Genomic DNA, 22,737 nt, shown 5'->3' on the forward strand with positions numbered 1-22,737 from the left:
CAAACAGTCAGTATAGGGCTAATGTTACAACATGCTACCAATCACCAGCACTGCTACAGAGGATTTTTTCTTTTGACATACTGCTCTTGTCTGTGAAAGGATACGCAACATTAGGTAGTTGCATGCATGCATGCAGTGACCTGGAGCAACAAGAAAGCCACCCGCCTGTCAGAATTCTGAACTGAGAGGGATCTGACCATTCACTCTTACAATAGTAACTTCACAAAACCTCCCTTCCTCTTAAAAGGGAAGGGCATTTTCTTGTTCCAGTGACTCTTATCTAAAAAGCTAATAAAATCAAGATTTTCTTTTTTCTTTCCAGATTGTTACTCTGGCTCAAATAGGGAAGAGTATATGTAGCAATTCATTTTAATTAGAATTTCCTTAAAAGGCTGTTTTATTCTATTTAAAGTACAGTTTGGGGAGGAGAAGAAGAGATAAGATAGTATGAAAAATGTTACTAAATCAAAACATTTTGGTGGGAGGTAGAGTTATTAGCTCTCATATTGGCTACAGCTTTGGAGAAGTTCAAAAAACAGAACACCCAGTATAATATAGAGGAACTCCCACATGTTTATTGCACCTGTCAAATCAGATCCAGAACCTCATGGATGTTTGTTCCTCAGATGAAATCGCCACCCTCCAGTTCTCTCCAGACTGTGTCTGTTGCGAAACTAAAAGCGCATCAGACAAGTCAGGGGCTACACGAGAATGAATAAGTGCCTTTCTGACTGACACCTTCCTTCTACGAGCTGACAGGCTTGTTGACGCTCCGCCGGGACAGGCGGTGTGGAGTTGTGAATGGGAGAGGGGCGGGTACAGTCAAGCCAATGCAGCTTTCCTGCTGGAGAAGCGCACAGAGGAGCGCGGTCCGATGGAGCGGCAGCGGCGGCTCTCCTCACACAACCGAGCACGCACAGCCTCACTTTCCCCACACCTGAGAGACATGCAGAGGGACATTTAGCCAGCATCCAGGAGCAATAGGAAAAAAAAACTTCTCATTGTAAAAAAAACCGACGTCGAAAACTGAAGACAGGATGGATTCTTCACAGCTGCTTTATCTGCTGCTGTTCTACGGGTGTCTGCCAAAAGTAAGTGTTTTTATTCCGAAAATATAAAAAAATTACACAGTAAGCAATGAGGATTATAGTACTAGATTTAACTTGATAAACAGTGTGCAGTTAATGTTTTACAGACGCTGACGCCTTTACTTTATAAATCAGCTTAATTAAAGCTACATTTGATATCTATTGTGATCTGTACATTATTAACTGATCTTAAAAAGTATTCCACATGCTTTTGATGTCACGGTTCCTTTAGAAGATAGACATTTTTATTCAAGGATGTTCTTTGTTTATCTCCTCCTAAGACTTTTGAAACGTATTTCATCCCTTTGTCAACAGATGAGTCAGTACATGTGAAGGTGAAGTTCTCTCAATAGCTGGCAACAAAACAGTCCGACAGATAGAGTTATATAAAAAGTCCCTTTCATTCAAATAAAGGGGCCAAGCCAAAGCCACATTGCTATAAACTGTAATTCATATAAACATAATCGCTTGGGATTCACTGTGATTAAATGCAATCAGACTTGTTGATTGATTTGTTGTTCTATGTGAATTATACCAGTAAAGGCTGCAAATAGCTTTGGATGGTCAGACCACTGGTTGAGCTGAAGTCCTTTCAGCAGTTCTCTGTATTAATATTTCTCATGTCTTATGAAATATGAAAGACTTTTAACAAAGATATAAACAGGCTACACATTGATGGACCTCCCGCAGGATGTTCCACTGTTTTGAACTATATATATATATATATATATATATATATATATATAATTTTTTTCCCTGGGGTAAAGTACAGTAATTTAACTGGACCAAAACCCAACTACTTCACGTTGTACTCAGTGTGAATTCATATAATGGGCTGAAAGCTTTTGAGCCTTGCCACATGGTGATGTGTCACCTTTCAGAGTCAACGTGCTGCAGGGAGTTTTAGTACAGCAATACATTCATTGTGGCTTTCCCCCCCATTTTGTAAATAAATCACAGTCCTTGAGATTAAATTAAACAGTCACCCCATGCCTCAAACTGAAACCATTCACATGGTAATAAGAGCAGAAAATCTACTGTTTTTTGGGTTTATATTTTCATCAGATATATCCAGCCTATAGTGACATCCTTTGCTCCGTCTGAACAATTTATGTTGTCACTGTCCCTCTCTATATGCACAGCCGTCAGTTACAAATGTAATTTTCAGGCATCTGGGATGAGGATGCTTTTTGTTCTAATTTTAGAAATACATGACAGAAAATGAAAGAGGAGTCTGGATCCAAGAAGTGCTCTTATTGACAATGGCTGACCTATAGTTGTCTGACGCTCAGCGTGACTTTCTTTAATGCCTACCAGGAAATCTCTCTCCAGGCTTAAAGGGGAACTCCGGGGCATTTGAAGCGCAATCCCATTGCTAGAGGTTGTCAAATACTGACAGTAGGACACAGACTGGTGCAAATCGGCGCTCCCTGTGCGGCGATTGCGCTGTTTGCGCAGCCTGGCATGCTAGCCAAATATGTGGTGGCCAAGGGGCAAATAATAAACCTTCCACGTAAAACAACAACTTGCACACTGCAGAAACGTCACACCACTTTATAAACCAAGTTGTTTTGTAACGTCCCCATGCCAGTAATGTGAGAACCATGCATATGGTTTTGATGGTAAGGCTTGTGACTTTGTCGGATGGTTTATAAAACAAAATAAACATAACATCTCCATGAATTGCATATACAATTGCAAAAACGAGTCCTCAAGGTGTATTTAACCCTACCTCCGACTTGTGCCTACGTCATTGTACACGCCCAGCATTTTCTGTGTTTCGTGTGACGCTCTGCCACTAGGCAACGCCCCCTGAACTCTGCTTCAGGCGACACGGATCACCAACACGCCAAGCGTTCACATTGCTCGACGCGGGTAGAAGGTGCAATTTGGACCCGCTAAGGTAGCGGGTCGCAGTGTGAAAGGGGCTTAAGAGTGCTGTGAGAAAATTTCCCACTGCTCACCTCTAAGAAGTCTCAGTTGCCTGGCACATCCTGACACTTTAGATCAACCAGAAACCTCATTTGTTGACATACCTCAGTGGTACTTATAGGGTGTCCCCCCCCCCCCCCCCCGCTAAAGTCCTCTGTGGCTGCTTTACAATAGCACACCTTGACATGTTTCATCAATGTATTGAGTGAGGAAATCTAGCGTTGAGGGCTGCACATAAAATCCCCATAAGTGGTTAAAAAGTGCATGTTTGTGACTGGATGTCACCGTTATCGATTTAACACAAAGCAGAAGGGATGAGGGGGAGGAGGAGGGCAGCAAAGGGTGGGCGATAATGACTGCTGCTCCCCTTTCCTTCTAAACATGAAACCAACGGATAGACACCAAATGCAGCTGTTTGAATAAATAGAGCCTATCCTTATTTAAACAGTTTGTGTTCAAGTGCTTGTGATTGGTTTCCTATTTGGGTTCCAGGATGAAAGATGAGGTAAATAGAGAACAACATACTGTACGTTCAACGTCACTGCGTGCCTTCACCTCAGCTAAACGTTTAGAGTGACTGCCTAACACAACATATCAGAGCAAATTATTATCTCCCACAACTTAAAATAGAATATCTATCCACATTGAGTATTCATTAAAAAAAAAGCAAATGGAAGGACAGGGAAAAAGTGTTAAGGAATTTGAGGCTGCTTATTAGAAGTTCATCCACAGGTGCATTCCCGTACCTTCATGCACCAACGTTTCTGCTGCATGTCGGCTGGGCTTTTTTCTGTTTCACTGAATTGTGCCCTCCAGTGTGCCCAAAACGGCAACTAACCCATCGTCAACCACCGCAGAGATAGCATCAAAGTCTCTGCACACAGACGGCAGCAGAGATGGAGAGATGGATGCGACAGGCGGCATGGACATTAATCTGAGACATATTAACGTGTTGAAACACCACACAGTGAATAAGAGTCAGACTACTGATCCGGTATGCTTCGATTTTGTAGTTTTGATGGAGACGAATATCCTCAATTATATATTTAGTGTTTATCCTGTTGTGATAAACCTAATCAGAGAAAATGCTCTACACATCTAACTGCTATATACAATAATGTGCAAAAGTCCTGAGTCACCTTTCATTTCTTTTTATGTTGCCAAGACAACGAGCACAAACATAAAAGGAAATACATCATATGAGGCACAAACAGTGTTTGTTCTCATGAGCTTGAAAGTCAATATTTGGTATGAGCACTTTTGTTCTTCAACACCACCTGAACCCTCTTAGACAAACTTTCTTGTAAATTCTTTAATAGTCTTCAGGAATAGTTCTCCAGGCTTCTTTAGAGACATTCCAAAGCTCTTCTTTGTATGTTTTTTTTCTGTCACGACGATCCCACACTGCTTCAGTAATATTGAAGTCCGGGCTCTGGGGTGAATTCCTCCCTCCATAAGACCTGTTGCCACTGATGTTCAGTCCACTTCTTGTGTCATTTGACCTCAGCCTTTTCTCCATGTTTCTCTTCCGTAAGAACAGCTTCTTGACAGCCATTCTCCCATGGAAACCACTTCTGATGAGACCTCAGTGAACAAAAGATGGATCAACTAAAGGGTCAGGTGCATCTCTCGGGTCCTTAGTCAGGTCTTTGCTGTATTTCTTTCCTAATCTTTATGAAACGTCACTTTCAGAAACTGTTCATCTGCTGTCGATAGCTCTTTTAGGCCTTCCCCTCTCTTTGTCTCACTTAAATGTTTTAACAATATGCTGCTCTTCTTGCAGATTTTTGCAGAAGTTTTCAACTAATAGTTTTTTGGGAATGACCTTGTTGGTGCTCAAATATTTTTTCCACAGTAGGTCTGCCGAACTGGAAAAAAAGTACTAAAAGATACAATTTAAAATGTATTCCTTGCTAAGCCTTGAAAACTTTGGCTTGGGATCACATTGAAAAGGTTACGAGAACAGTTGGTTCCTTGGAAGCAAAATTAAAAAAAAAAAAAAAAAAACATGAGGGGAGGCTCAGGGCTTTTGCACAATACGATATGCTAAATTATAAGTAAAGGCTGTGTGTTCCTCCGATGTGTCATCAGCATTTAACAGTCATAATGGGTGGGTCACAGTCAAAGAGCCTCTCCCACTTGGCCATACTTTACAGGGATGCTTCATGAGGAACATGCCGGACTTAAAAAGCAGATTTTTACACCAACCCACAATCTTTTCCCAAACCCAACCAAGTAGTTTTGGTGTCTAAATCTATCCAAACACTGATATTAAATGTTAAAGTAAAACAAAAAAAAGAAACAAAACATGGAAATTACTGTAGACTGGAACCATGATTTTGAAAGCAAAATGAGATGGAAGACAGCAGTCTCTCTTCAGAATCAAACCGATCTCTCTCAGATAAAAGTAAATATATTCACGTCTACTTGTATGTCAACCTTGCAATTAAACTTTCCTAAAACACTTTTTTAACCTCCTGGTTTGGTTTCGATGACAACACTACTTGGGTCAGGGTTGGACGTTAAAACTACTGGGTTTAAGTCAGAAAAAGATCAGGGTATATGGCTGAAATACTAAATTTTGACACTTTCCATATTGTTTTTTTTTTTTACAAAATTATAGGTCGTCATTGCCTGGATAAACAATCCATGGGATTATTTTTTTGGAGGACAGTCTCCATCTAAATTGACCTTTTAATATACAGTTTATGCAGACCACACCTTGCAGAAACATGGTGCAAATATTTGGTAACAACGACTGTGCCAGCTGTGCAATCTGTTTTAATTTTGCTGTCAGAGAACAAAGAGGCAGTTATGTGTTCGGGGACATTTGTTTCTTTGTCCGTCAAATAGATTATGCAAAAGCTACCACGCTGAATGTCATTAAATTTATTTGGCAAACTTGGGAAGTTAAAAGTGGCTTAAAAATGCACCCAGTACAAGCACGTTCTTTAAACTTACAAAACAGGGCATTATATAACCTTGTAGTTTGAAATTAAATCTAAATGAGGATTTAATTAAATTTGAATTTAATAAACACGAACACCAGCAACTGAAAATGACTTTGCTAGGCTGGAACCACATGGAACTACAGCCTTGTTTATTATTGCTAGTGTGCAGATTAAGAAAGCAATACAGAACATGTTAATTGCTTAGTTTTATGGGTATGCTGCTATGCAGACTGGAGAGAGACAGTTAAGCTGGTTTTCTTTGCTTTCAGCCTTTAGGTAAGCTTCTGGCTCTAGCTTTATACAATTACATGCAGCACAACAATTTCCAATGCTTCTCAGGATTTCTCTCTTAATGTCAATATTTTAGGGTGGGAAACATGTGACTTGGGTTTCTGTTTGTTAGGCTGGTAAAGAATCCGCTTATTTATTTACGTCCAATGCTCACATTTTGCTCAGTGGCTTGAAAACCCCCAAGATTAACAACAGACGCATGCACACTACGTGTTGCTCGCCAAGCGCATTTCTGGGGCCACACATAGACACCAACCGCTCCATTCATCTTCCTGCCAACTCTGTCTATATTTTATTTGATCGTTATCTTGTCCTCAAACAAGGCAAAGCTGTCAGCCATTTTAAACGACAACAATCATTGAAAACCTGAAGCAGCACCGCGGCAGCTCTCATGATGAGCTCTGCGCTAACAAACTATCAGAGCTGACAAGTATTTATGAGATGTTTTGCTGATCAGGACTCTGTGTCTATGTGCATCCCTCAGGCTTTGCAGAGGTCTACTTATTACCTGTATATTTTGAGGCTGACAGAGTAATTCATTGCCCAATACAGCATCTTCATCTCCGTGGATGAGCTGTCCTAACTCAAGATATTATAGCTATCATTTCAGCATTAGGTGGCAGGCACTTCATTTAGTCCTCTGCATTTTTAAATTGAGCAAAAATCACAGTCAAGTCCCTCCTCCGTGTGTCTCTTATCTTCATGGATAAAGGGATTCTGTGAACTCAGGTGCTCGTTTAATCACTGGTCACCGTCTTTGTGATTCTGGCTCTATTCATAATATACGGGCTCATATGAACCAATAAACCACCGCAGTGCAATGAAGAATGCTTGATCACAGCACTCTGCAGACTAAGACCATGCACACATTCCACTATCATGTCTGTTTTTCTCCCTGATTACGGACTTAGTTTCAGGTTTCTTCTGCTTATGTAACCTTGACTTCTTTTTAGAAACAGCAAGTTGAAAATTTGGTTGCATTGCCAAACACCAGAGGATATGAAATAATGCCTTGCTGTCTTATTTCATGATTGAAATAAAAGTTTTTTGCTTATATTTTTTTCCATTTGGAGAAAACTCACAATGTGCCTTCAATACTTAATATCCTAAACTGTAATACAGCAGCAAACAGCTGTTTTCTATGCAAAGATGTTGAGTTGGAATGATACATATTATCAAGAGCACAATGTTTCTCTCCCTGTGGAAACATCAAGATCTTCTCTTAGTTGTGGCAGCTGGTCCAGGCAGATGTGCATAGTAGTGCATGTCCCTGCTATGTGCAAGATTAGCACAGTTACGTGCACAAATTACGGCTGGAGTTCGACTTAGCCATTTAACTGGACTACCATCATTGACCCAGTAAAGAAGGGAAATTAGGTTATTGACTGAAGTATGTCCAACACCACGATGCTGTGGAATGTGTGATAAAAGCTTTTAAGACATTCTGTTGTTTCTAACTTTCTCTGTAAGTATAGCTGAATTCACGGCACTTGTCTTCAAGTTACTTGAATGAGGGTTTTGTCAGATGAAGGTTTGGTTATAAAACCAGCACTTCATTCAAGCAGAGCAACAGTCTGTCTTTAAGTGACCTTGAGTTGACGTAAAGTCTTAATGGCTAATTTTCTGTCAAAATGTAGGACACGTATAGCCGTCTCACAAAAGAACCACAAAAATATGTGAATTAAACACTTACACTATCAAAAAGTAGTGAAATGATCTGATTTTCGAGCATGTACAGAGCATCAAGGCCTATCAGAGTCTACTTAAGCATATATATGCAGAATTATTTGAACCAAAACTGCATTATTTGGGTGTGTTACCCTGGTTTTTAAAGGTGCTTCAATTTTGTACAATTTAAGTGGGACTAACATACTTAGATGCATATTAAAAAGTCAGTTTTCAGTCTGACTAACAAAACGATTAATTTTTTAAGAAAACTTTCTGATTTTCCTCAAATAAATGAACCATAAAAGGCTCCCAAGAAAGGAAGAATAAGACCAGAACTCTCATTGGTATGTTTTTTTTGTTGTTTTTCTTTCTAAATGAAAATGTCTAAAATTATCAAGCTACAAGCTGCCTGAAGGGTTCCAAGTTAGGCTGCACTTTAGCTTTTTTGTTTATTTTGCTCTTTGCATTTTTCATAAAAAAAAAAAAAAAAAAACGTAACCAATTTGTAAATTGAATCAAATAAGCATAAAAACAAGAAGCTCTGGATCTGTTGTAAATTAAAAGCAGTTAGAATAACCCAGCCCTGAATAATATGATCATGTCCTGTTTGTTGTGTGACGAAATTAGATTTTAATTTAACACACAATAGTGGCACACTTGTCATTGTACTGCACAATGACCGTATTTAGCATTTCTTTGAGGTGTATCGAATAAATAGAAACGCTCATAATTGCTGTAATTTTACTTGAATATTTTGTCTGAATATTAGCTCTACTTGACACGAGGATTATTTAAATCGTCGTTATAGGCAAGTCTCGCCACTGAGTATCCACCTGGGAAACATCTCCGGGCAGTTATGCTGCATAAATTATACCAGCAGCCTTATTTAAATCCTTGGAATGGACAAAATTGTACCAGAAAAACTAGGATCTATGTAAAGAACATGCAAGGAGAATGCTCACATGTGTGCACGGAAACTCTGGCTAATGCATATGAACATTTTTGAGCAACTTCCAGCTTCGCAGATGGTGAATTAAATGGGAAATTGGTTTATACATTTGTTTTTGTTTCATATCATGTTACGGATCCATTCAATGAATTTAACAATCCATTTTATCAATCCATTGAATGTCCAGTTTTAAAAGATCAAAATTAGCACTAAGAAAATGCTAAACAGAGTGCATTTAATTTTTTTAATAATGACATTCTGCCTTGTGAGGAGCTTTTAGATCCAAATCCTCTCATATGAGCTCCATTGTTTTAATGACCTACAATCTATTTCATGTTAATGAAAAATTATCGAGGGTCTGACCAACAGGAGATTTCTTCCTACATCCATGTTGCACAGCACAGCACAGATTTCTTTTTCTTTTTTTTGTTGAGGATTAAGCTCCTACCTCCCAAGCAGTGCCACAGTTGTGTGTGTCAGGATGACCTCGCTCATGCAGGGAGAAGGTGAGTGAAGCGTTGAGTTGAACCGACAGGAGCCAGTCTGGAAAGTAGAAGTCAGATATTACAAAGTTTGTACTGTACATATTGCATTCGTCAAGTTTCCACAAGCTGCACACACCAACATATGATTCAAAAATACACCTTGACTATTATTTTACAACGGTTTTCTAAATTGAATTATTTCATACATGACAATATCTCTTTTATATGGCATTATGTTTTTGGCAGAAATCAATAGCCACACAACATAACTCAGGAATCAAAGGTCACAGATTCTCACTGCTCCTCCGAGCCCACTCTCAAAAGGAAATGTATAATTGATGCATTTTTCAACATGTCCAAGGTACATCGTGTTACAATCCCTGGTCAGACGGGAACATTTCCCTCGGTTGTTGTTTTCTGTCTGGCAAGGTTCACGTGACATGTCAAGAATATCAAGACGTTTAAGAATTGAAGTGTGGAAACCAAACCAATGTAGATTTTTGTAACTGTAACATGTAGACCTAACTATGTGCAAAGAGTCTAATCATGCACTTGTAGCTCCTAACATTAACCATCCATGGATGAGAGCAAAGTTAGAATGGTGAGAAATTACAAGTGGGAGGGAAAGAAAAAAACAAAAACTGCTGGACTGTGGAAAATAAGGAGAAAGAGTTTTAAAGTTGCGAAGCCTTGAACAAAGGTTTGTGGATTAGTAGCTAAATTAACAATAGCGAGGCGTTGAAGATGTATGACATCACACAGAACCAGTCACGACGACACATAATGTGACATGCTGATCAATCAAAACTTTATCTGCGTCTGTGTAGAGGACAGATTAAAGAAAATTGAATAATTGCACGATTCTTGAGCATTTTTACTGTGAATTTATGTTCTTGTGATTGGGTTGTCCTTCCCATCATTGGACTGCTGTGAATTCCCATGACATCAGCAGCCGTGTGTGATACTGGTTGAAGTCACTTTATCTGTCTTTTTTGTGTGTGCGTTGGTATTGTTTCATTGTGTCAAAAACAAAAAAAGTTATGCAAAAAATAAAGGAAAAAACTAAGCTTAGCTGTAATGTTAAGGTTTCTGTTGACCGACTGTGGCGTCGCCAGGGTTAATTTGTCCGGTTAGCTGTTACTTTATGTGATGTTGAGCTTTTATATTATGTGAATAATAATGTATTACATTTAAGCTAATTGTAGTCCATATGTGTGTTTGGGTTTTGTTGGCTGTCAACATGTTTTTTTTTCTGGTTAAAGAAGGTTAAATAGAAATTGGTATTATATCAACAAGAAAACATGACGTAGCGAACAAATAACATGTTTTTCAAATGTAATGCATTTCAGCTTTAACATGGTATTTTGAATTGTGTTAAAAGTCACTCTAAATGTGCTAAATGACTTCACATTTGTTATTCCTTTGCTGCAGACTCATAATCATGGATTGATATTCAATGGAGATTATTTAGCCCCTGAAAACCACCTGAGGGTTTATTCTCTCACTTAAATAACAAGTTGCTACTACTTATTAGAAAATCGTGATCATCTTTTGCTCCAGTTCAGTCAACCAGAACAGTAGAAATTACCTCTCCATTTTGCAGACATTTTACCTCTGGGAATGTGGGAACACATTGGTACAAAAACAAACAAACAAAAAAAACAGTGAAGCAATATTTGTTTAATTTGAAAAATGAGAAGTTGTGCTCTCTGAAACTCCATGCAACTCCCATGAAAACTCCTGGAGACACAGGAAACTATTGGTACCCAAAAAACAAACAAGAAATCTGCATTTCTTGTTTGTTTGAAATCTTGAAAATGATAATTTTGAGTCTTGTTTTTCAGTAAAACTTGTCAGCAAACTGTCTTGAATGATTCTTATTACCATTCATGTGATTTAGTTCTAAGTCATGACAAAAAGCCTTGTCATCTGGGTTGTTGTTCCTCATTTGTCCTTCGTAAGTGGCTAATAGGCTGTACTTGTTACTACCAAAATTGATGAAGTATTCGGAAAAATCTATTCCAAACTCTATGTCTAATAGATTTGTGACGGCGTTGACCGTTTAAGATGTGCGGCATCATATGCTCCTTTTAAATAATCCTGCACTGACAGCACATTTGATGCTGCATGCTTGTTTAATGTAGGAAGTGTATATAATTTACTAATGAACCTCTGATTTCACTCTGTCTCACATTACTATTATGCTCACGTGCTCGCTGCTGTTCGGGGTGTTGTTTCGCCTGAGGTGAGCAGTGACAGCTCAGGGGAGGCCAGGGCTCATGCAACAGACTTTAAAAACATCTGTAAGGACCAATTACAGAACACGAGCTGTACAGTTGTTAATACAATGTGTGCTTTGCACTGCAGCATTTCTCTCACCATGACCTTTACTGCTCTGAGTACTTCAAGTATTGTAGCTTGTGTAGCGTGGTGCAGCTTCTCCTGGGGAGTTCGTGAATACGTTCTGGCTCATGCTGACTTCTCTTTCTCTCATTCTGCTCATCTCCCCTGACCTTCTCAAGCTTTTGATGCACGTCTTACACGTTTTCATTGGCCCACTGGCTCTCGGCCAGTGCCTGTCAACCCGCATTTTTCAGCCTTTGTTGACACAGATGAACAATCGCAGCAGATTACTCAGTTGCTGCCCTCTCCACTTCCTAATCCATTTGCATGATAGCATCTATTTCCCTTTTAAGAGGGAGCTTTGTTTAAATTTCAGACTGAGAACATTTCTGAGTATTTACTGTATTATTAGCCAGAGATTTATTCTAATAGAAAAACACAGCATGAAAGTCTGCATTGCCCAAATGTGGTAAATATTTAAAAAAAAAAAATTTCTGGCATGTAATTACTCTCCTCATCCACTTTATGGAAATCCCTTCACTGACAATTACATTGCTGTAAATGAGAAATGCTTAATTTTTTTCTCTTCTTTTGCAGGTAACATCTGTGCAAATGTGTGATGTGGTGAATGAGATTGAGCTGGAGAAAGAAAGATGTGAAAACAGCACCTCTGGGAACGTCACTTCAGGTCATTCTTGTAAACATTTCTCCATCCCTGTTGATGTATGATGTTTGCAGGAAACTGTTTAGAGGAAATAAAAAGAAGCAAGAGGTGATAAAGAGTGAGGTAATGTCATACAGTGTGGGACTCTGTAGATAAAACACTGTTATTGTTATTTATTATTAATCCAAGTGCATCAAGATGATGTACATAACATTAAAAACGCTGCCCCACAACATTATTAATTCCCATGATCCGTCACAAGTAAATGTGTTTTCAAATCATAAGAGGAAAAGACACTCACTTTTTGCTTTAGACCTTGATTCAGAATCACCCCTTCCTTTTTCATCTGTTTTAAGGTAATTGTTGTTTGTACATCTATGGCTACATTGCAGCCAGGAAGTGCTAAACCTAATGTAGCAGAAAGTTGTATACGTGCCATGGACACTTAGTTTCTAGAGTTTTAAAAGGCACCATGCACTTCAAAAAGTTCTCAAGGAGAGTTAAGACATTTAAATGACACATGGATCCAAAACACAGTGTTCTGTTTATTATTTTTGAACATGCCGTGCCACTACTCGCTCAAGTTCAGTCAGATTATTTTTTCCCCGCTTTATCTGATGAAGTAAACATGGAATCGCTTGAATAAAGACAGCCTGACTCTGAATGGACATATTTAGGTTATAAATTTGTACCCAGTAAAAGTGAGTAGAAAAAAAACATACATGTCCTTCCACAAGTGCACAAATAAGAGAGGTGTCTGGTTTTCTTTCATTCCTGTGATCATATTCTAAACACCATCAGTGGTATCTCTAATTGAAATAATAATAAAAAAAAAAAAAAAGTCCTTGTACATCCCTGAATGCTTGCATTCAATGAATATACATGGATGGACTGTGTGGAAACTGCTTTCTTTATCTCTGCAATGACCCTCATATTTCTACTCCCCTATCTGCTTCCTCAACAGGAAGGTAGTGGAAGTTGGACAGTGAGGTCACATCCCGAATAGACTAATTAGCAGAATGTGCCTTTTAAGTTCACAATGTATGGTTGTGCAACATATTAGACATAGGAACTTTTCAGCTAGTCCTTGTTTTCCTTGAAACAAACAAACAAAAAGGAGTGTCAGTATTCTGGCACTAATGTAGCATTAACCATATCACAAAATGACTTGAGATTCTTGCACGGACTTGAAATTTGTCCTGAAGAATCTGCTTGTGCTCTGGCAAAAAAAAAAAAAAAAAAAGCCAGATTTCCTGTGTTTCTGACCCTCATAACAATTTATTTTGGATATTGCTCTTTACTTGTGTGTGTATTATTTCACACTTTAGCTACTGACCTTCACAGGGGTGTCATGGGTCAGAGGAAGGTGCTGTTGACCAAGACAGGGTTGTGACTTTCATTTCAAATACAGAGAAGAAGTTTAAAAAAAGATTTGATTTCATTCACGCTCTGAGTATAGCTGAAAAAGTCATCTAGAGGAGCAATAACTCTTTGTACAGTATGTATACAATGTGCTTGTCTACACCACAGAAGAAGCCGTCATATGAGATAAACAGATTTAAGCTTGTAGACAAATGCTACTGAGAGACAAAGAGAGCAAGAGTGATGCTCAGGAAGGCTAAAAGTTCAATCCAAACAAGACTAATGTGTTACTGATCTGTTGAAGTAAAACTTTCAAACAAGAATGGAAGCTGCCACTTGAACACAAATTCACTGCAACCTGACTAAAGTACATTTCAAATAATCATTCGTTCTGAAGATGCAGATTGCGACACAGGACTTTACCATGCAGTTACTAATATATATATATATGTGTGTGAATGCACCAGTTGGCTTTTTCATTGTCATCTCTTTGTGTGTCTGTCACAATTTGAGTGCTACCACGTTAGCATTATTGTCCTCTTCTGGCAGGTTGCCAAGGAATGTGGGACATCATCGCTTGTTGGCCTTCAGCCAAAGTCGGAGAGGCGGTGACAATAACCTGCCCCATGTACTTCAGTTACTTCAGTGACCAACAGAGAGGTAAAATCATTTACATGAGTTCAACACTGCACTAAGTAACTATATGAATACTTTCTGAGGGCCATATTGCTCTAATCTGGTCACTTGATTCACCAGGATTTATATCTTTGGCGCGGGCGCTCGACCGCCACCTTTAGGGTACAATTAGTGGGTATAGTTACACCTGTAACCATTAAACTACTTAATATGCCCATTTTTGAACTTGGAATTAAATGATTAGGATTAAGTTAGTTCAAAGCTCCCATGATGCAAATGTTTTTGGGGATTATATGAAAGTGTGACGAGTTTAAATAAAAAAAAAATGTATACATACGCCACCAATATTTAAATTTTAGTTTAATTTACCAAAGTTGGCACAGTCAGAACACATCTCACAAAATTCATCACACATGTTTATTTTCCAATGGAGATAGTAAATGTTGCACATTTGTGTAGTGCTATTTTCTAACCTTGTTTACATTTTCCAGAATGTGCTTCTCATTCACCCACACAGACACCTATGCAACATTTCTTATCCTATATGTATGCACGTCAGTGAACATAATATGGAGCTATTTGTGGTTCAGTGTCTTGCCTGAGGACACTTTGACACTGGGGATTGAACCTCCGACCTCCTGGTTGAAAAATGACCTGAAATCGGTGGCAAAACTATCAAACAGGTCGTGATGCCACATGTCAGCGACACTTTAATGTTTTCAAAAAAAAAAAAAAAAAATAAAAAATACTTGGCACACAGACTAGAGCGAGCACAGAAAGTTTTCAGTGTTCGATGACTATGAAGCGCTACAATTCAGTTGCCCTGTAATTGATCCTTACAAATATTGTTACATGAATTAAGAATTCTACTTCCTATAATAGCCTTTTGAAATTAGCTGCAGAGCAGCCAAACAAGTAGTAAGATCACATCTTCCAAAATAAACATTACTTGACACTGCAATAAGCAAAAATATTGTCTTCGTATCGTCGCTTAGAGCCGTATTAATAACACGATCAAATCAAGTTGCTGTAATGACTGTATCCTGCTGTTCCCCTCATTGTTGCTTAAATAGCCGACATTCACAGTATACTGCTTATGTTTATCCAACCATTTTCTGTAACCACATCTGTATCCACTTATTCAGGGTCATGGGGGGCTGGACTCTATCCCAGCTAACATTGGCCTAGAAGCAGGTGCACTCTGAACTGGTCAGCAGTATTTCACACGGCCAATACAGAGACAATTAAGACAAACAACCATGTGAGCTCGCACTCTCTCCTCCAGTCAATTTGGAATTACCAGTTAACCTGACATGCATGTCCTTGGACTGTGGGAGGAAACTGGACAGCCGCGGCTATTCAGAGACAACACGGGAAGCCGGACAGCCTCACCCATTCTCTGGCGAAATTGCTACATCTTCAATGTTAAATTGACGATAAAACAGTTATTCACAAAACACAAGATATGCCCAATTCTGCATTTACTTTCATAACTACAACATGTTGTCCTGTAGCTTATTGAAGTGATTTGTTCTGAAATCGCCACCGTTCACTGAGGAAATCATGTTATGAAGCCGCCACTAACAGCCAGGCTTCCGAGCCGAGGGCCGACCGGCTTCGAGGAGGGGGCGGGAGAGTCAAGTTTTTTTTCTACAAGTCTAGGTCATCATTGGCTAAATCGACAAAAACTCATCACTTCCGAGGCTGCTCGGAGTCTCTGGGGGTAGATTAGACGTGGGCGTGTCAATATGAGGGGCTGTGTCGTGATGATTGGAGTTAGTGTTTGTCCATCATGAGAGATCTTGTGGCAGCCAAATTTTTAAGCGGGGAGACGCTGGAACTTCAGTCCCAAAGCGGATACGAAAGAGACTGGTTGTCTGTTAAAGTGCTGTCGGAGTTTCACTTATTTCCATTTCCATCCTCACACACATACACTTTTGTAAATATTACACTGTAAATAAGAAACACATCCTTGTTGTTTAGAAGTTTTGTCAATCGTATTCCTGTTGTGCATTTGTTTGTCGTGTTAGCTAGTAGTTTTGTCACAATGGCGGCTATGCTCGCAGCTAAGCAGTTAGCAACACCAAATGTAGTTGACATGCTTTTAGCCAAGCGTTTTGATAGTCTGTCATACGCGTAATATGGGCTTCCCTTGTTTTAAAAGTCAGCAGCCGCCACTGAAACTGGAGTACCTGTAGAAAACCCACACATGCATGGAGAGAACCTTCAAACGTAGCCAGCCATCAGAACTGTCAAGTTGGGGTGGGTTGACAGGTAGGACACGGATTCAGAGATGTAAAAAAAGCAAACTGGGTTTATTTCACAAAAAACCAAGTTAAACAAAAAGCGCGGCTGAGCCGGATAACAAAAAAAACCTAAACTGTGGAATAAATACTTGAGACAAAACAAAACAAAACACAACAAAAGACTTGACGTAACATGGGAAAAACACTTAACTTGGGTTCGCGGCATGAGGGTTGACAATCAGGAATCAGGGTAGGTAGGTAAAGATCCGACAAACTGAAAGGGGAAACCTGGAAACTAAATACTGAACAGGGTGATTGATAAATGAGTGCAGCTGAGAAACGATGGACAGGTGAAGTGCATGAAACTAATGACCAGAACATGGGGACTGAGGGAAAAACAATGGCAAAACTAAAACATGACAAAACTTAACTAAACATGGACTTACAAACTAAGACATGATTAACACAAGATAAAACTAAAAACATGGGAAAAATGCCATGGGCGTGACAAGAACTGTGGAACCTTCTTGTTGTGAGGCGAAAGTTTCTAAAGTTTTAAATGTGCAGCAAAATGCAAAATTTAAATTTCAAGTTTGAGAGCTCAAAAATAGCTCCACTTTTGTATCAAATTACCTATTAACTTTTGGCAAACAAGTCTACAGGTGCAAAAATTGCAACCTTATTTTGCTGTCAGTATATTATTATTATTCACTCCCAATTCATTCATGTTCTTTTTTGTTTTTTTTAAGCTGTGAGCATTTAGATATTTCAAACTATTTTTGAATATAGTCTAGCCATTTGGACAGACACAGAGGAGAGGCCGTACTGCCTGGATTCAAATGAGAATTTAAGATCTTGAAGCCAACAAAACATCAATGAACATACCATGAAAAGTTGAACAACTCACAGTAAAGAAAAGCGGATATTGATTCACGAGCCGTGAACTTTTTAACATTCATGTCATGGTCCTTTTCAATTAGAAAGATGAATACTGGGGCTTTAAAAAGCAGTTCCCTTTAATTAGTGACAAGAATAACATAGTGTAGAGCCTGGGAATTAGTGTCATTAAATGTAAATAGACAGCCTGTAGAGTGTAGAACACATAGTCAAGCTTTATCCAGGGGACTGTGGACATTATGGAATGTTAACAAGAGCCAGTAATCATCCCTATTTTTCATCCTCTTTGTTGCTGGGGATTGAACCACCAACCTTGCAATGGAAGTCACAGTCACCCTGGTACAAACGTGAAAAGAAAGGAGACATGTGAGATAATTCATTGTCTTAAAAGAAGAAATAGAAACATTACCAAATTATTCTTTAATGTGCAGTGTCACTTAATGTGTTTTCCTATCACCTTTTATCTCAATAAGGAGCCGGTGTGCTTTCGACTTCAGCTCTTTTTACACAGACAACTGAAATATATATTAGATAAGTGGAGAAAACCGGTTAGATGGAAAAAATATTATGATATTGTTATTTCGGTCTTACCTCAGAGGAGACATCATTTCTGTTTCCTCAGTCTTATATCGCACTTCTTGCTAGTTAATTTCCTTTCATATCATTTTCACACATTACATTTCCTTTCAATTTACTTTTACCTTCCTGTACTTGCACTCTCAAAGCTTTACATACACAAGTAGAGACCTATGACATGCCATATCATAATTTTAGAAGGAGAGAAATACACTGACAAAGAACAATGGACGTATTTCTCTATGCTGCAGTCAGACATTAACTGGATTCACTTTGCAGTTTTTAATTTGTTTTTTGGAGGTTGTTGATAAGAAAAGTTTGGTGGAAATGGCAATGATTTACAGAAAAACTTCCACTCATGCACAAAAACATTGACATGGTTTATGACATTATTACCCAAATATTACCAGAGATTCAATTATTTCCATAATAAGAGCATTTGCCATTTTCCTCTTGTGGAACAGTTGTTTCTCTCCAACAGCTATATTTCTGGTAATATAATAATATAATATTCATGTGAGATTCATTTTCAAGCAATTTCCCACTTTTGCTAAATTTGGTTTGAAATTGTCACTCTTATCCAGCTACCACCTTTTTCATAGAAGCATAATCTGGAACTCCTCAGTAATTATTGGGTTGAAAGTAGCCCTTTAAAGTAAACGTGGTCCTTATGGATCATTAGAATATATTTTTACAAGCTACGTAAATGGTCTGACTGACATTCAAGTGGCTTAAGCTGGAAAAACAGCTGTACGTAAAGTACTGTAACTTCATGGGATTCTGACAAATGGCAGATGTATTGCAAATTAAGAACGACCGCTCAGTCAAAGAGTCATCCACATGGACACTTAACGTAGTAAACAGGAAGCTAAATGAAGGCACCTCGGGCCTCACTGTTGATATTTCCCCACCTCCTAATCCTCGTGGACTCACAGGCAGAGCTTCTCAGTGTCCCAGAACTGTTTATATAAAGTTCCAAATGTTATTACAGTGCTGGAAGTATTTAGTTCTTTTACTGAGGTACAAAGTACAAATACAACACTCCAAAACAAGCATTCAAAATCAAACTTGTATATGTGCGATCAAGTGTTGGTGTTTTACTATAATAAATTCTATTAAGCTTGTTACTGCTGCATTAATGTGTATGCTGCATTTTACTGCTGCATATGTTTAAAGCTGATTTAGTTTTAACTTAAAAACACTTATTATACCATGGGGTAATTAAATCTTCTGTACTGCATATTTTTCTTCAGACCGTTTTATGTTTGTTTCCCGTTTTCTGACAATGTATTTTTCATCTAATCCGCAAGTGGCGTTGCCTTTCTAAACCCAAACAGGAACCCTTAAATCCTTAAGTTCATCTCAATTATTTGCATTCAAAGTCAACCGAGAAACCTGATTTTTTTTTTTTTTCCCTACACAGGAAGGATATGAAAATGTACAATCTTAAAAGTAGCAGCCGTCAGACAAATGCAGTTCAGTAAAAAGTGCTTCCTTTTATGTGAGATGGTTTGGGGTAAATAAATTAGGTTATAAAACTCAAACCGTTGCATTAAATGGGAACTCCGGGGCATTTGAAGCGCGTTTCCATTGCTAGAGGTTGTCAAATACTGATAGTAGGACACAGAGAGGTGCAAATCTGCGCTCCCTGTGTGGAGATCGCGCTGTTCGCACAGCGTGTCATGCGAGGCTAATACGTGGTGGCTAAGGGGCAACTGCTAACCCTTCCACGTAAAACAACAACTTGCACACAGCAGAAACGTCACACCACTTTATAAACCATCCGACAATAAAGTCACAAGCCTTACCATCAAAACCAAATGCATGGTTCTCACATTACTGGCATGGGGACGTTACAAAACAACTTTATAAACAGCATGTAACTCACCGGCTGGTTGTACGCTCGCGCATGTGAAAGCCCAAAAGAGTCGATGGACGATAATCCCATATACAAAACAATTATATTCTCTAGAAAAACTGCGTTCAAGTATTTAAAACATTACAACAATATTACTGGGCATGTATTGTTGTAATGTTTTAAATACTTGAACGCAGTTTTTCTAGAGAAAATAATTGTTTTGTATATGGGATTATTCTCCATCGACTCTTTTGGGCTTTCACATGCGTGAGCCTACAACCAGCCGGTGAGTTACATGCTGTTTATAAAGTTGTTTTGTAACGTCCCCATGCCAGTAATGTGAGAACCATGCATATGGTTTTGATGGTAAGGCTTGTGACTTTATTGTCGGATGGTTTATAAAGTGGTGTGACGTTTCTGCTGTGTGCAAGTTGTTGTTTTACGTGGAAGGGTTAGCAGTTGCCCCTTAGCCACCACGTATTAGCCTCGCATGACAGGCTGTGCGAACAGCGCGATCTCCACACAGGGAGCGCAGATTTGCACCTCTCTGTGTCCTACTATCAGTATTTGACAACCTCTAGCAATGGAAACGCGCTTCAAATGCCCCGGAGTTCCCCTTTAAAGGATAAGACCGGTTTTTTGACATTGGGCCCTTGATTTCACATTATAACATGATGTTCTACTCACCCCTGCTTGTTGTTGGTCATTTGGAGCTGTTCCGAAGATATTCGCGAGGCGTCCGGCTGCTCTCTTGAGATATTCGGCCATGAAACGGTTTCCTATGGGCAAGCTTATACAGGTACAAACTATGCTGTTTATAATTTATTAATTACTCTACACCAGCACTGATAACGTGGAGGTGCGTCGCTTACTTAAAAAAATCCGGGTTACTAATTTTGAATTTTAGCCGAATGAATAAATAGGCAGCAGGTCTGTGGGCTGTCTGTGGCAGTAGCACGACGATGACGTCAATAACACCCACTTTACGACAAAAAAATCAAAATTACAATAACCCGGATTTTTTTAAGTAAGCGACGCACCTCCACGTTATCAGTGCTAGTGTAGAGTAATTAATAAATTATAAACAGCATAGTTTGTGCCTGTATGAGCTTGCCCATAGGAAACCGTTTCATGGCCGAATATCTCAAGAGAGCAGCCAGACGCCTCGCGAATATCTTCGGAACAGCTCCAAATGACAAACAACAAGCAGGGGTGAGTAGAACATCATGCTATAATGTGAAATCAAGGGCCCAATGTCAAAAAACCGGTCTTATCCTTTAAGTGTGCCACTAAAAGTTTTTTTTACCTTTACTTTAGGAGATAAAAGTATATGGTTAGAAAAAGACACATGGTTAATGCTTGCACGTTTTGATAGTCATTCACACCTTTATGGTAATGTCACGTGGATACCAACACATTCGTCGCCATCTCACTATTATCATCCCAGAATTGTGACACTTATACATTTCGGACATGTAGGGACATAGGGATATACGGCATTATTCTTGGCATAGAAGGGCAATCTGTGAGCGCCTCTCCAGTGTTATCAGTTATCTTAAAATAAAGAACTATTTTCTATCTCAGCTTTAAATATCAGACCTGTTATTTCTCTGGATGACCTCCAGACCTCACAGTCCTCTGCTAATTCACACCTGGTGCTTCTCACTTATTTTCCAGTTTTAGAGGTAATCATACTTCTGACCATGTGTCACTCAGACTCTCAGCATACCCATCATTAATGCTCTCTGCCTTTCTCTTTGTAACTCTTTAGTCATATACAGTGGTTTGATCAGTTTTGTTGCTGTAATAATGTGATGCTCTAAATTTAGTAAAAGTTTGAGCCGCACGTAATTCTATTTTTATATTCTAATGTGTCTCAATCTTCCGTTCTCCCCTTTTTAGATAAATGTCTTGCATTCAAATCAAACCCATGTCACAGAGTTAAAGGAATAGTTTGCCTCTTTTGACATGAAGCTGTATGACATCCCATACTAGCAATATTATTTATGAACATTTTCTTACCTCCTGCTGTATCCTGTGAGCCGAGTTCCAGCCTCGTTTTGGCGTTGACGAAGGTAGTCCGGCTAGTTGGCTGGGGCCACAAAAATAAAGCGTCTTGCTTCTCAAAATAATATGCGTTCAAAAGAGTAATACATTTGCATCACAAAATCGTTCATCCAGAAAAAGTCAGACCTCACAATCACTTGGCGCTATTTTCTCTCTACCTTCGTATCACTGCGTGCTGTGTAAACTGTGCAGACCGAAGTGCAGACCAAATAGTCCCCTGCTTCCGAGCAGTGAACACCGTAACAGGTGCGGCTATCGGCAGGTGGCAATCACGGAGTGATACAAGGGAGACAAAATAGCGCCAAGCGATTGTGAGGTCTGACTTTTTCTTGCACAACGATTTTGTGATGCAAAAGCAAAACGCTTTATTTTTGTGACCCCAGTGAACTAGCCGGACTACCTTCGTCAACGCCAAAACGAGGCTGGAACTCGGCTCACAGGACGCAGCGGGGGGGTAAGAAAATGTTCATGAATAATATTGCTAGTTTGGGATGTCATACAGCTTCATGTCAAAAGAGGCAAACTATCCCTTTAAAGTGCAATGCACCAGTTGAGGATGCAGCCTGACCCAAACCTCTCCTTCGAAGCCCTTTATCTTCCTCAATGAGAATCATTTTCAAATTGGTGCAGTGATAGATATCCATTCGGCACCTTAGATCTTTTTTTTCCTGTGCTCCTGCCTGTGTGACCCATCAGGTCAGTGCTCATTTTTCCTCCCTGACTG

The 22,737-nt window shown here is 39.1% G+C and overlaps 1 protein-coding gene across 1 annotated transcript in view; it reads left to right on the forward strand.

Annotated features, from left to right (window-relative positions):
* Window positions 1–871: 871 nt before the first annotated feature.
* vipr1b (vasoactive intestinal peptide receptor 1b) overlaps window positions 872–22,737 on the forward strand; it is a 55,034-nt gene continuing 33,168 nt past the window's right edge. The window contains exons 1-3 of the mRNA XM_075452529.1: window positions 872–1,091; window positions 12,305–12,395; window positions 14,283–14,393. Of these exons, the coding sequence (XP_075308644.1) occupies window positions 1,038–1,091; window positions 12,305–12,395; window positions 14,283–14,393 (256 nt within the window). The 5' untranslated portion in view covers window positions 872–1,037. The remainder of the gene's footprint in view (window positions 1,092–12,304; window positions 12,396–14,282; window positions 14,394–22,737) is intronic.

The sequence above is a fragment of the Odontesthes bonariensis genome, chromosome 20 (assembly GCF_027942865.1).
Source record: "Odontesthes bonariensis isolate fOdoBon6 chromosome 20, fOdoBon6.hap1, whole genome shotgun sequence".
NCBI classification, from domain to species: domain Eukaryota; kingdom Metazoa; phylum Chordata; class Actinopteri; order Atheriniformes; family Atherinopsidae; genus Odontesthes; species Odontesthes bonariensis.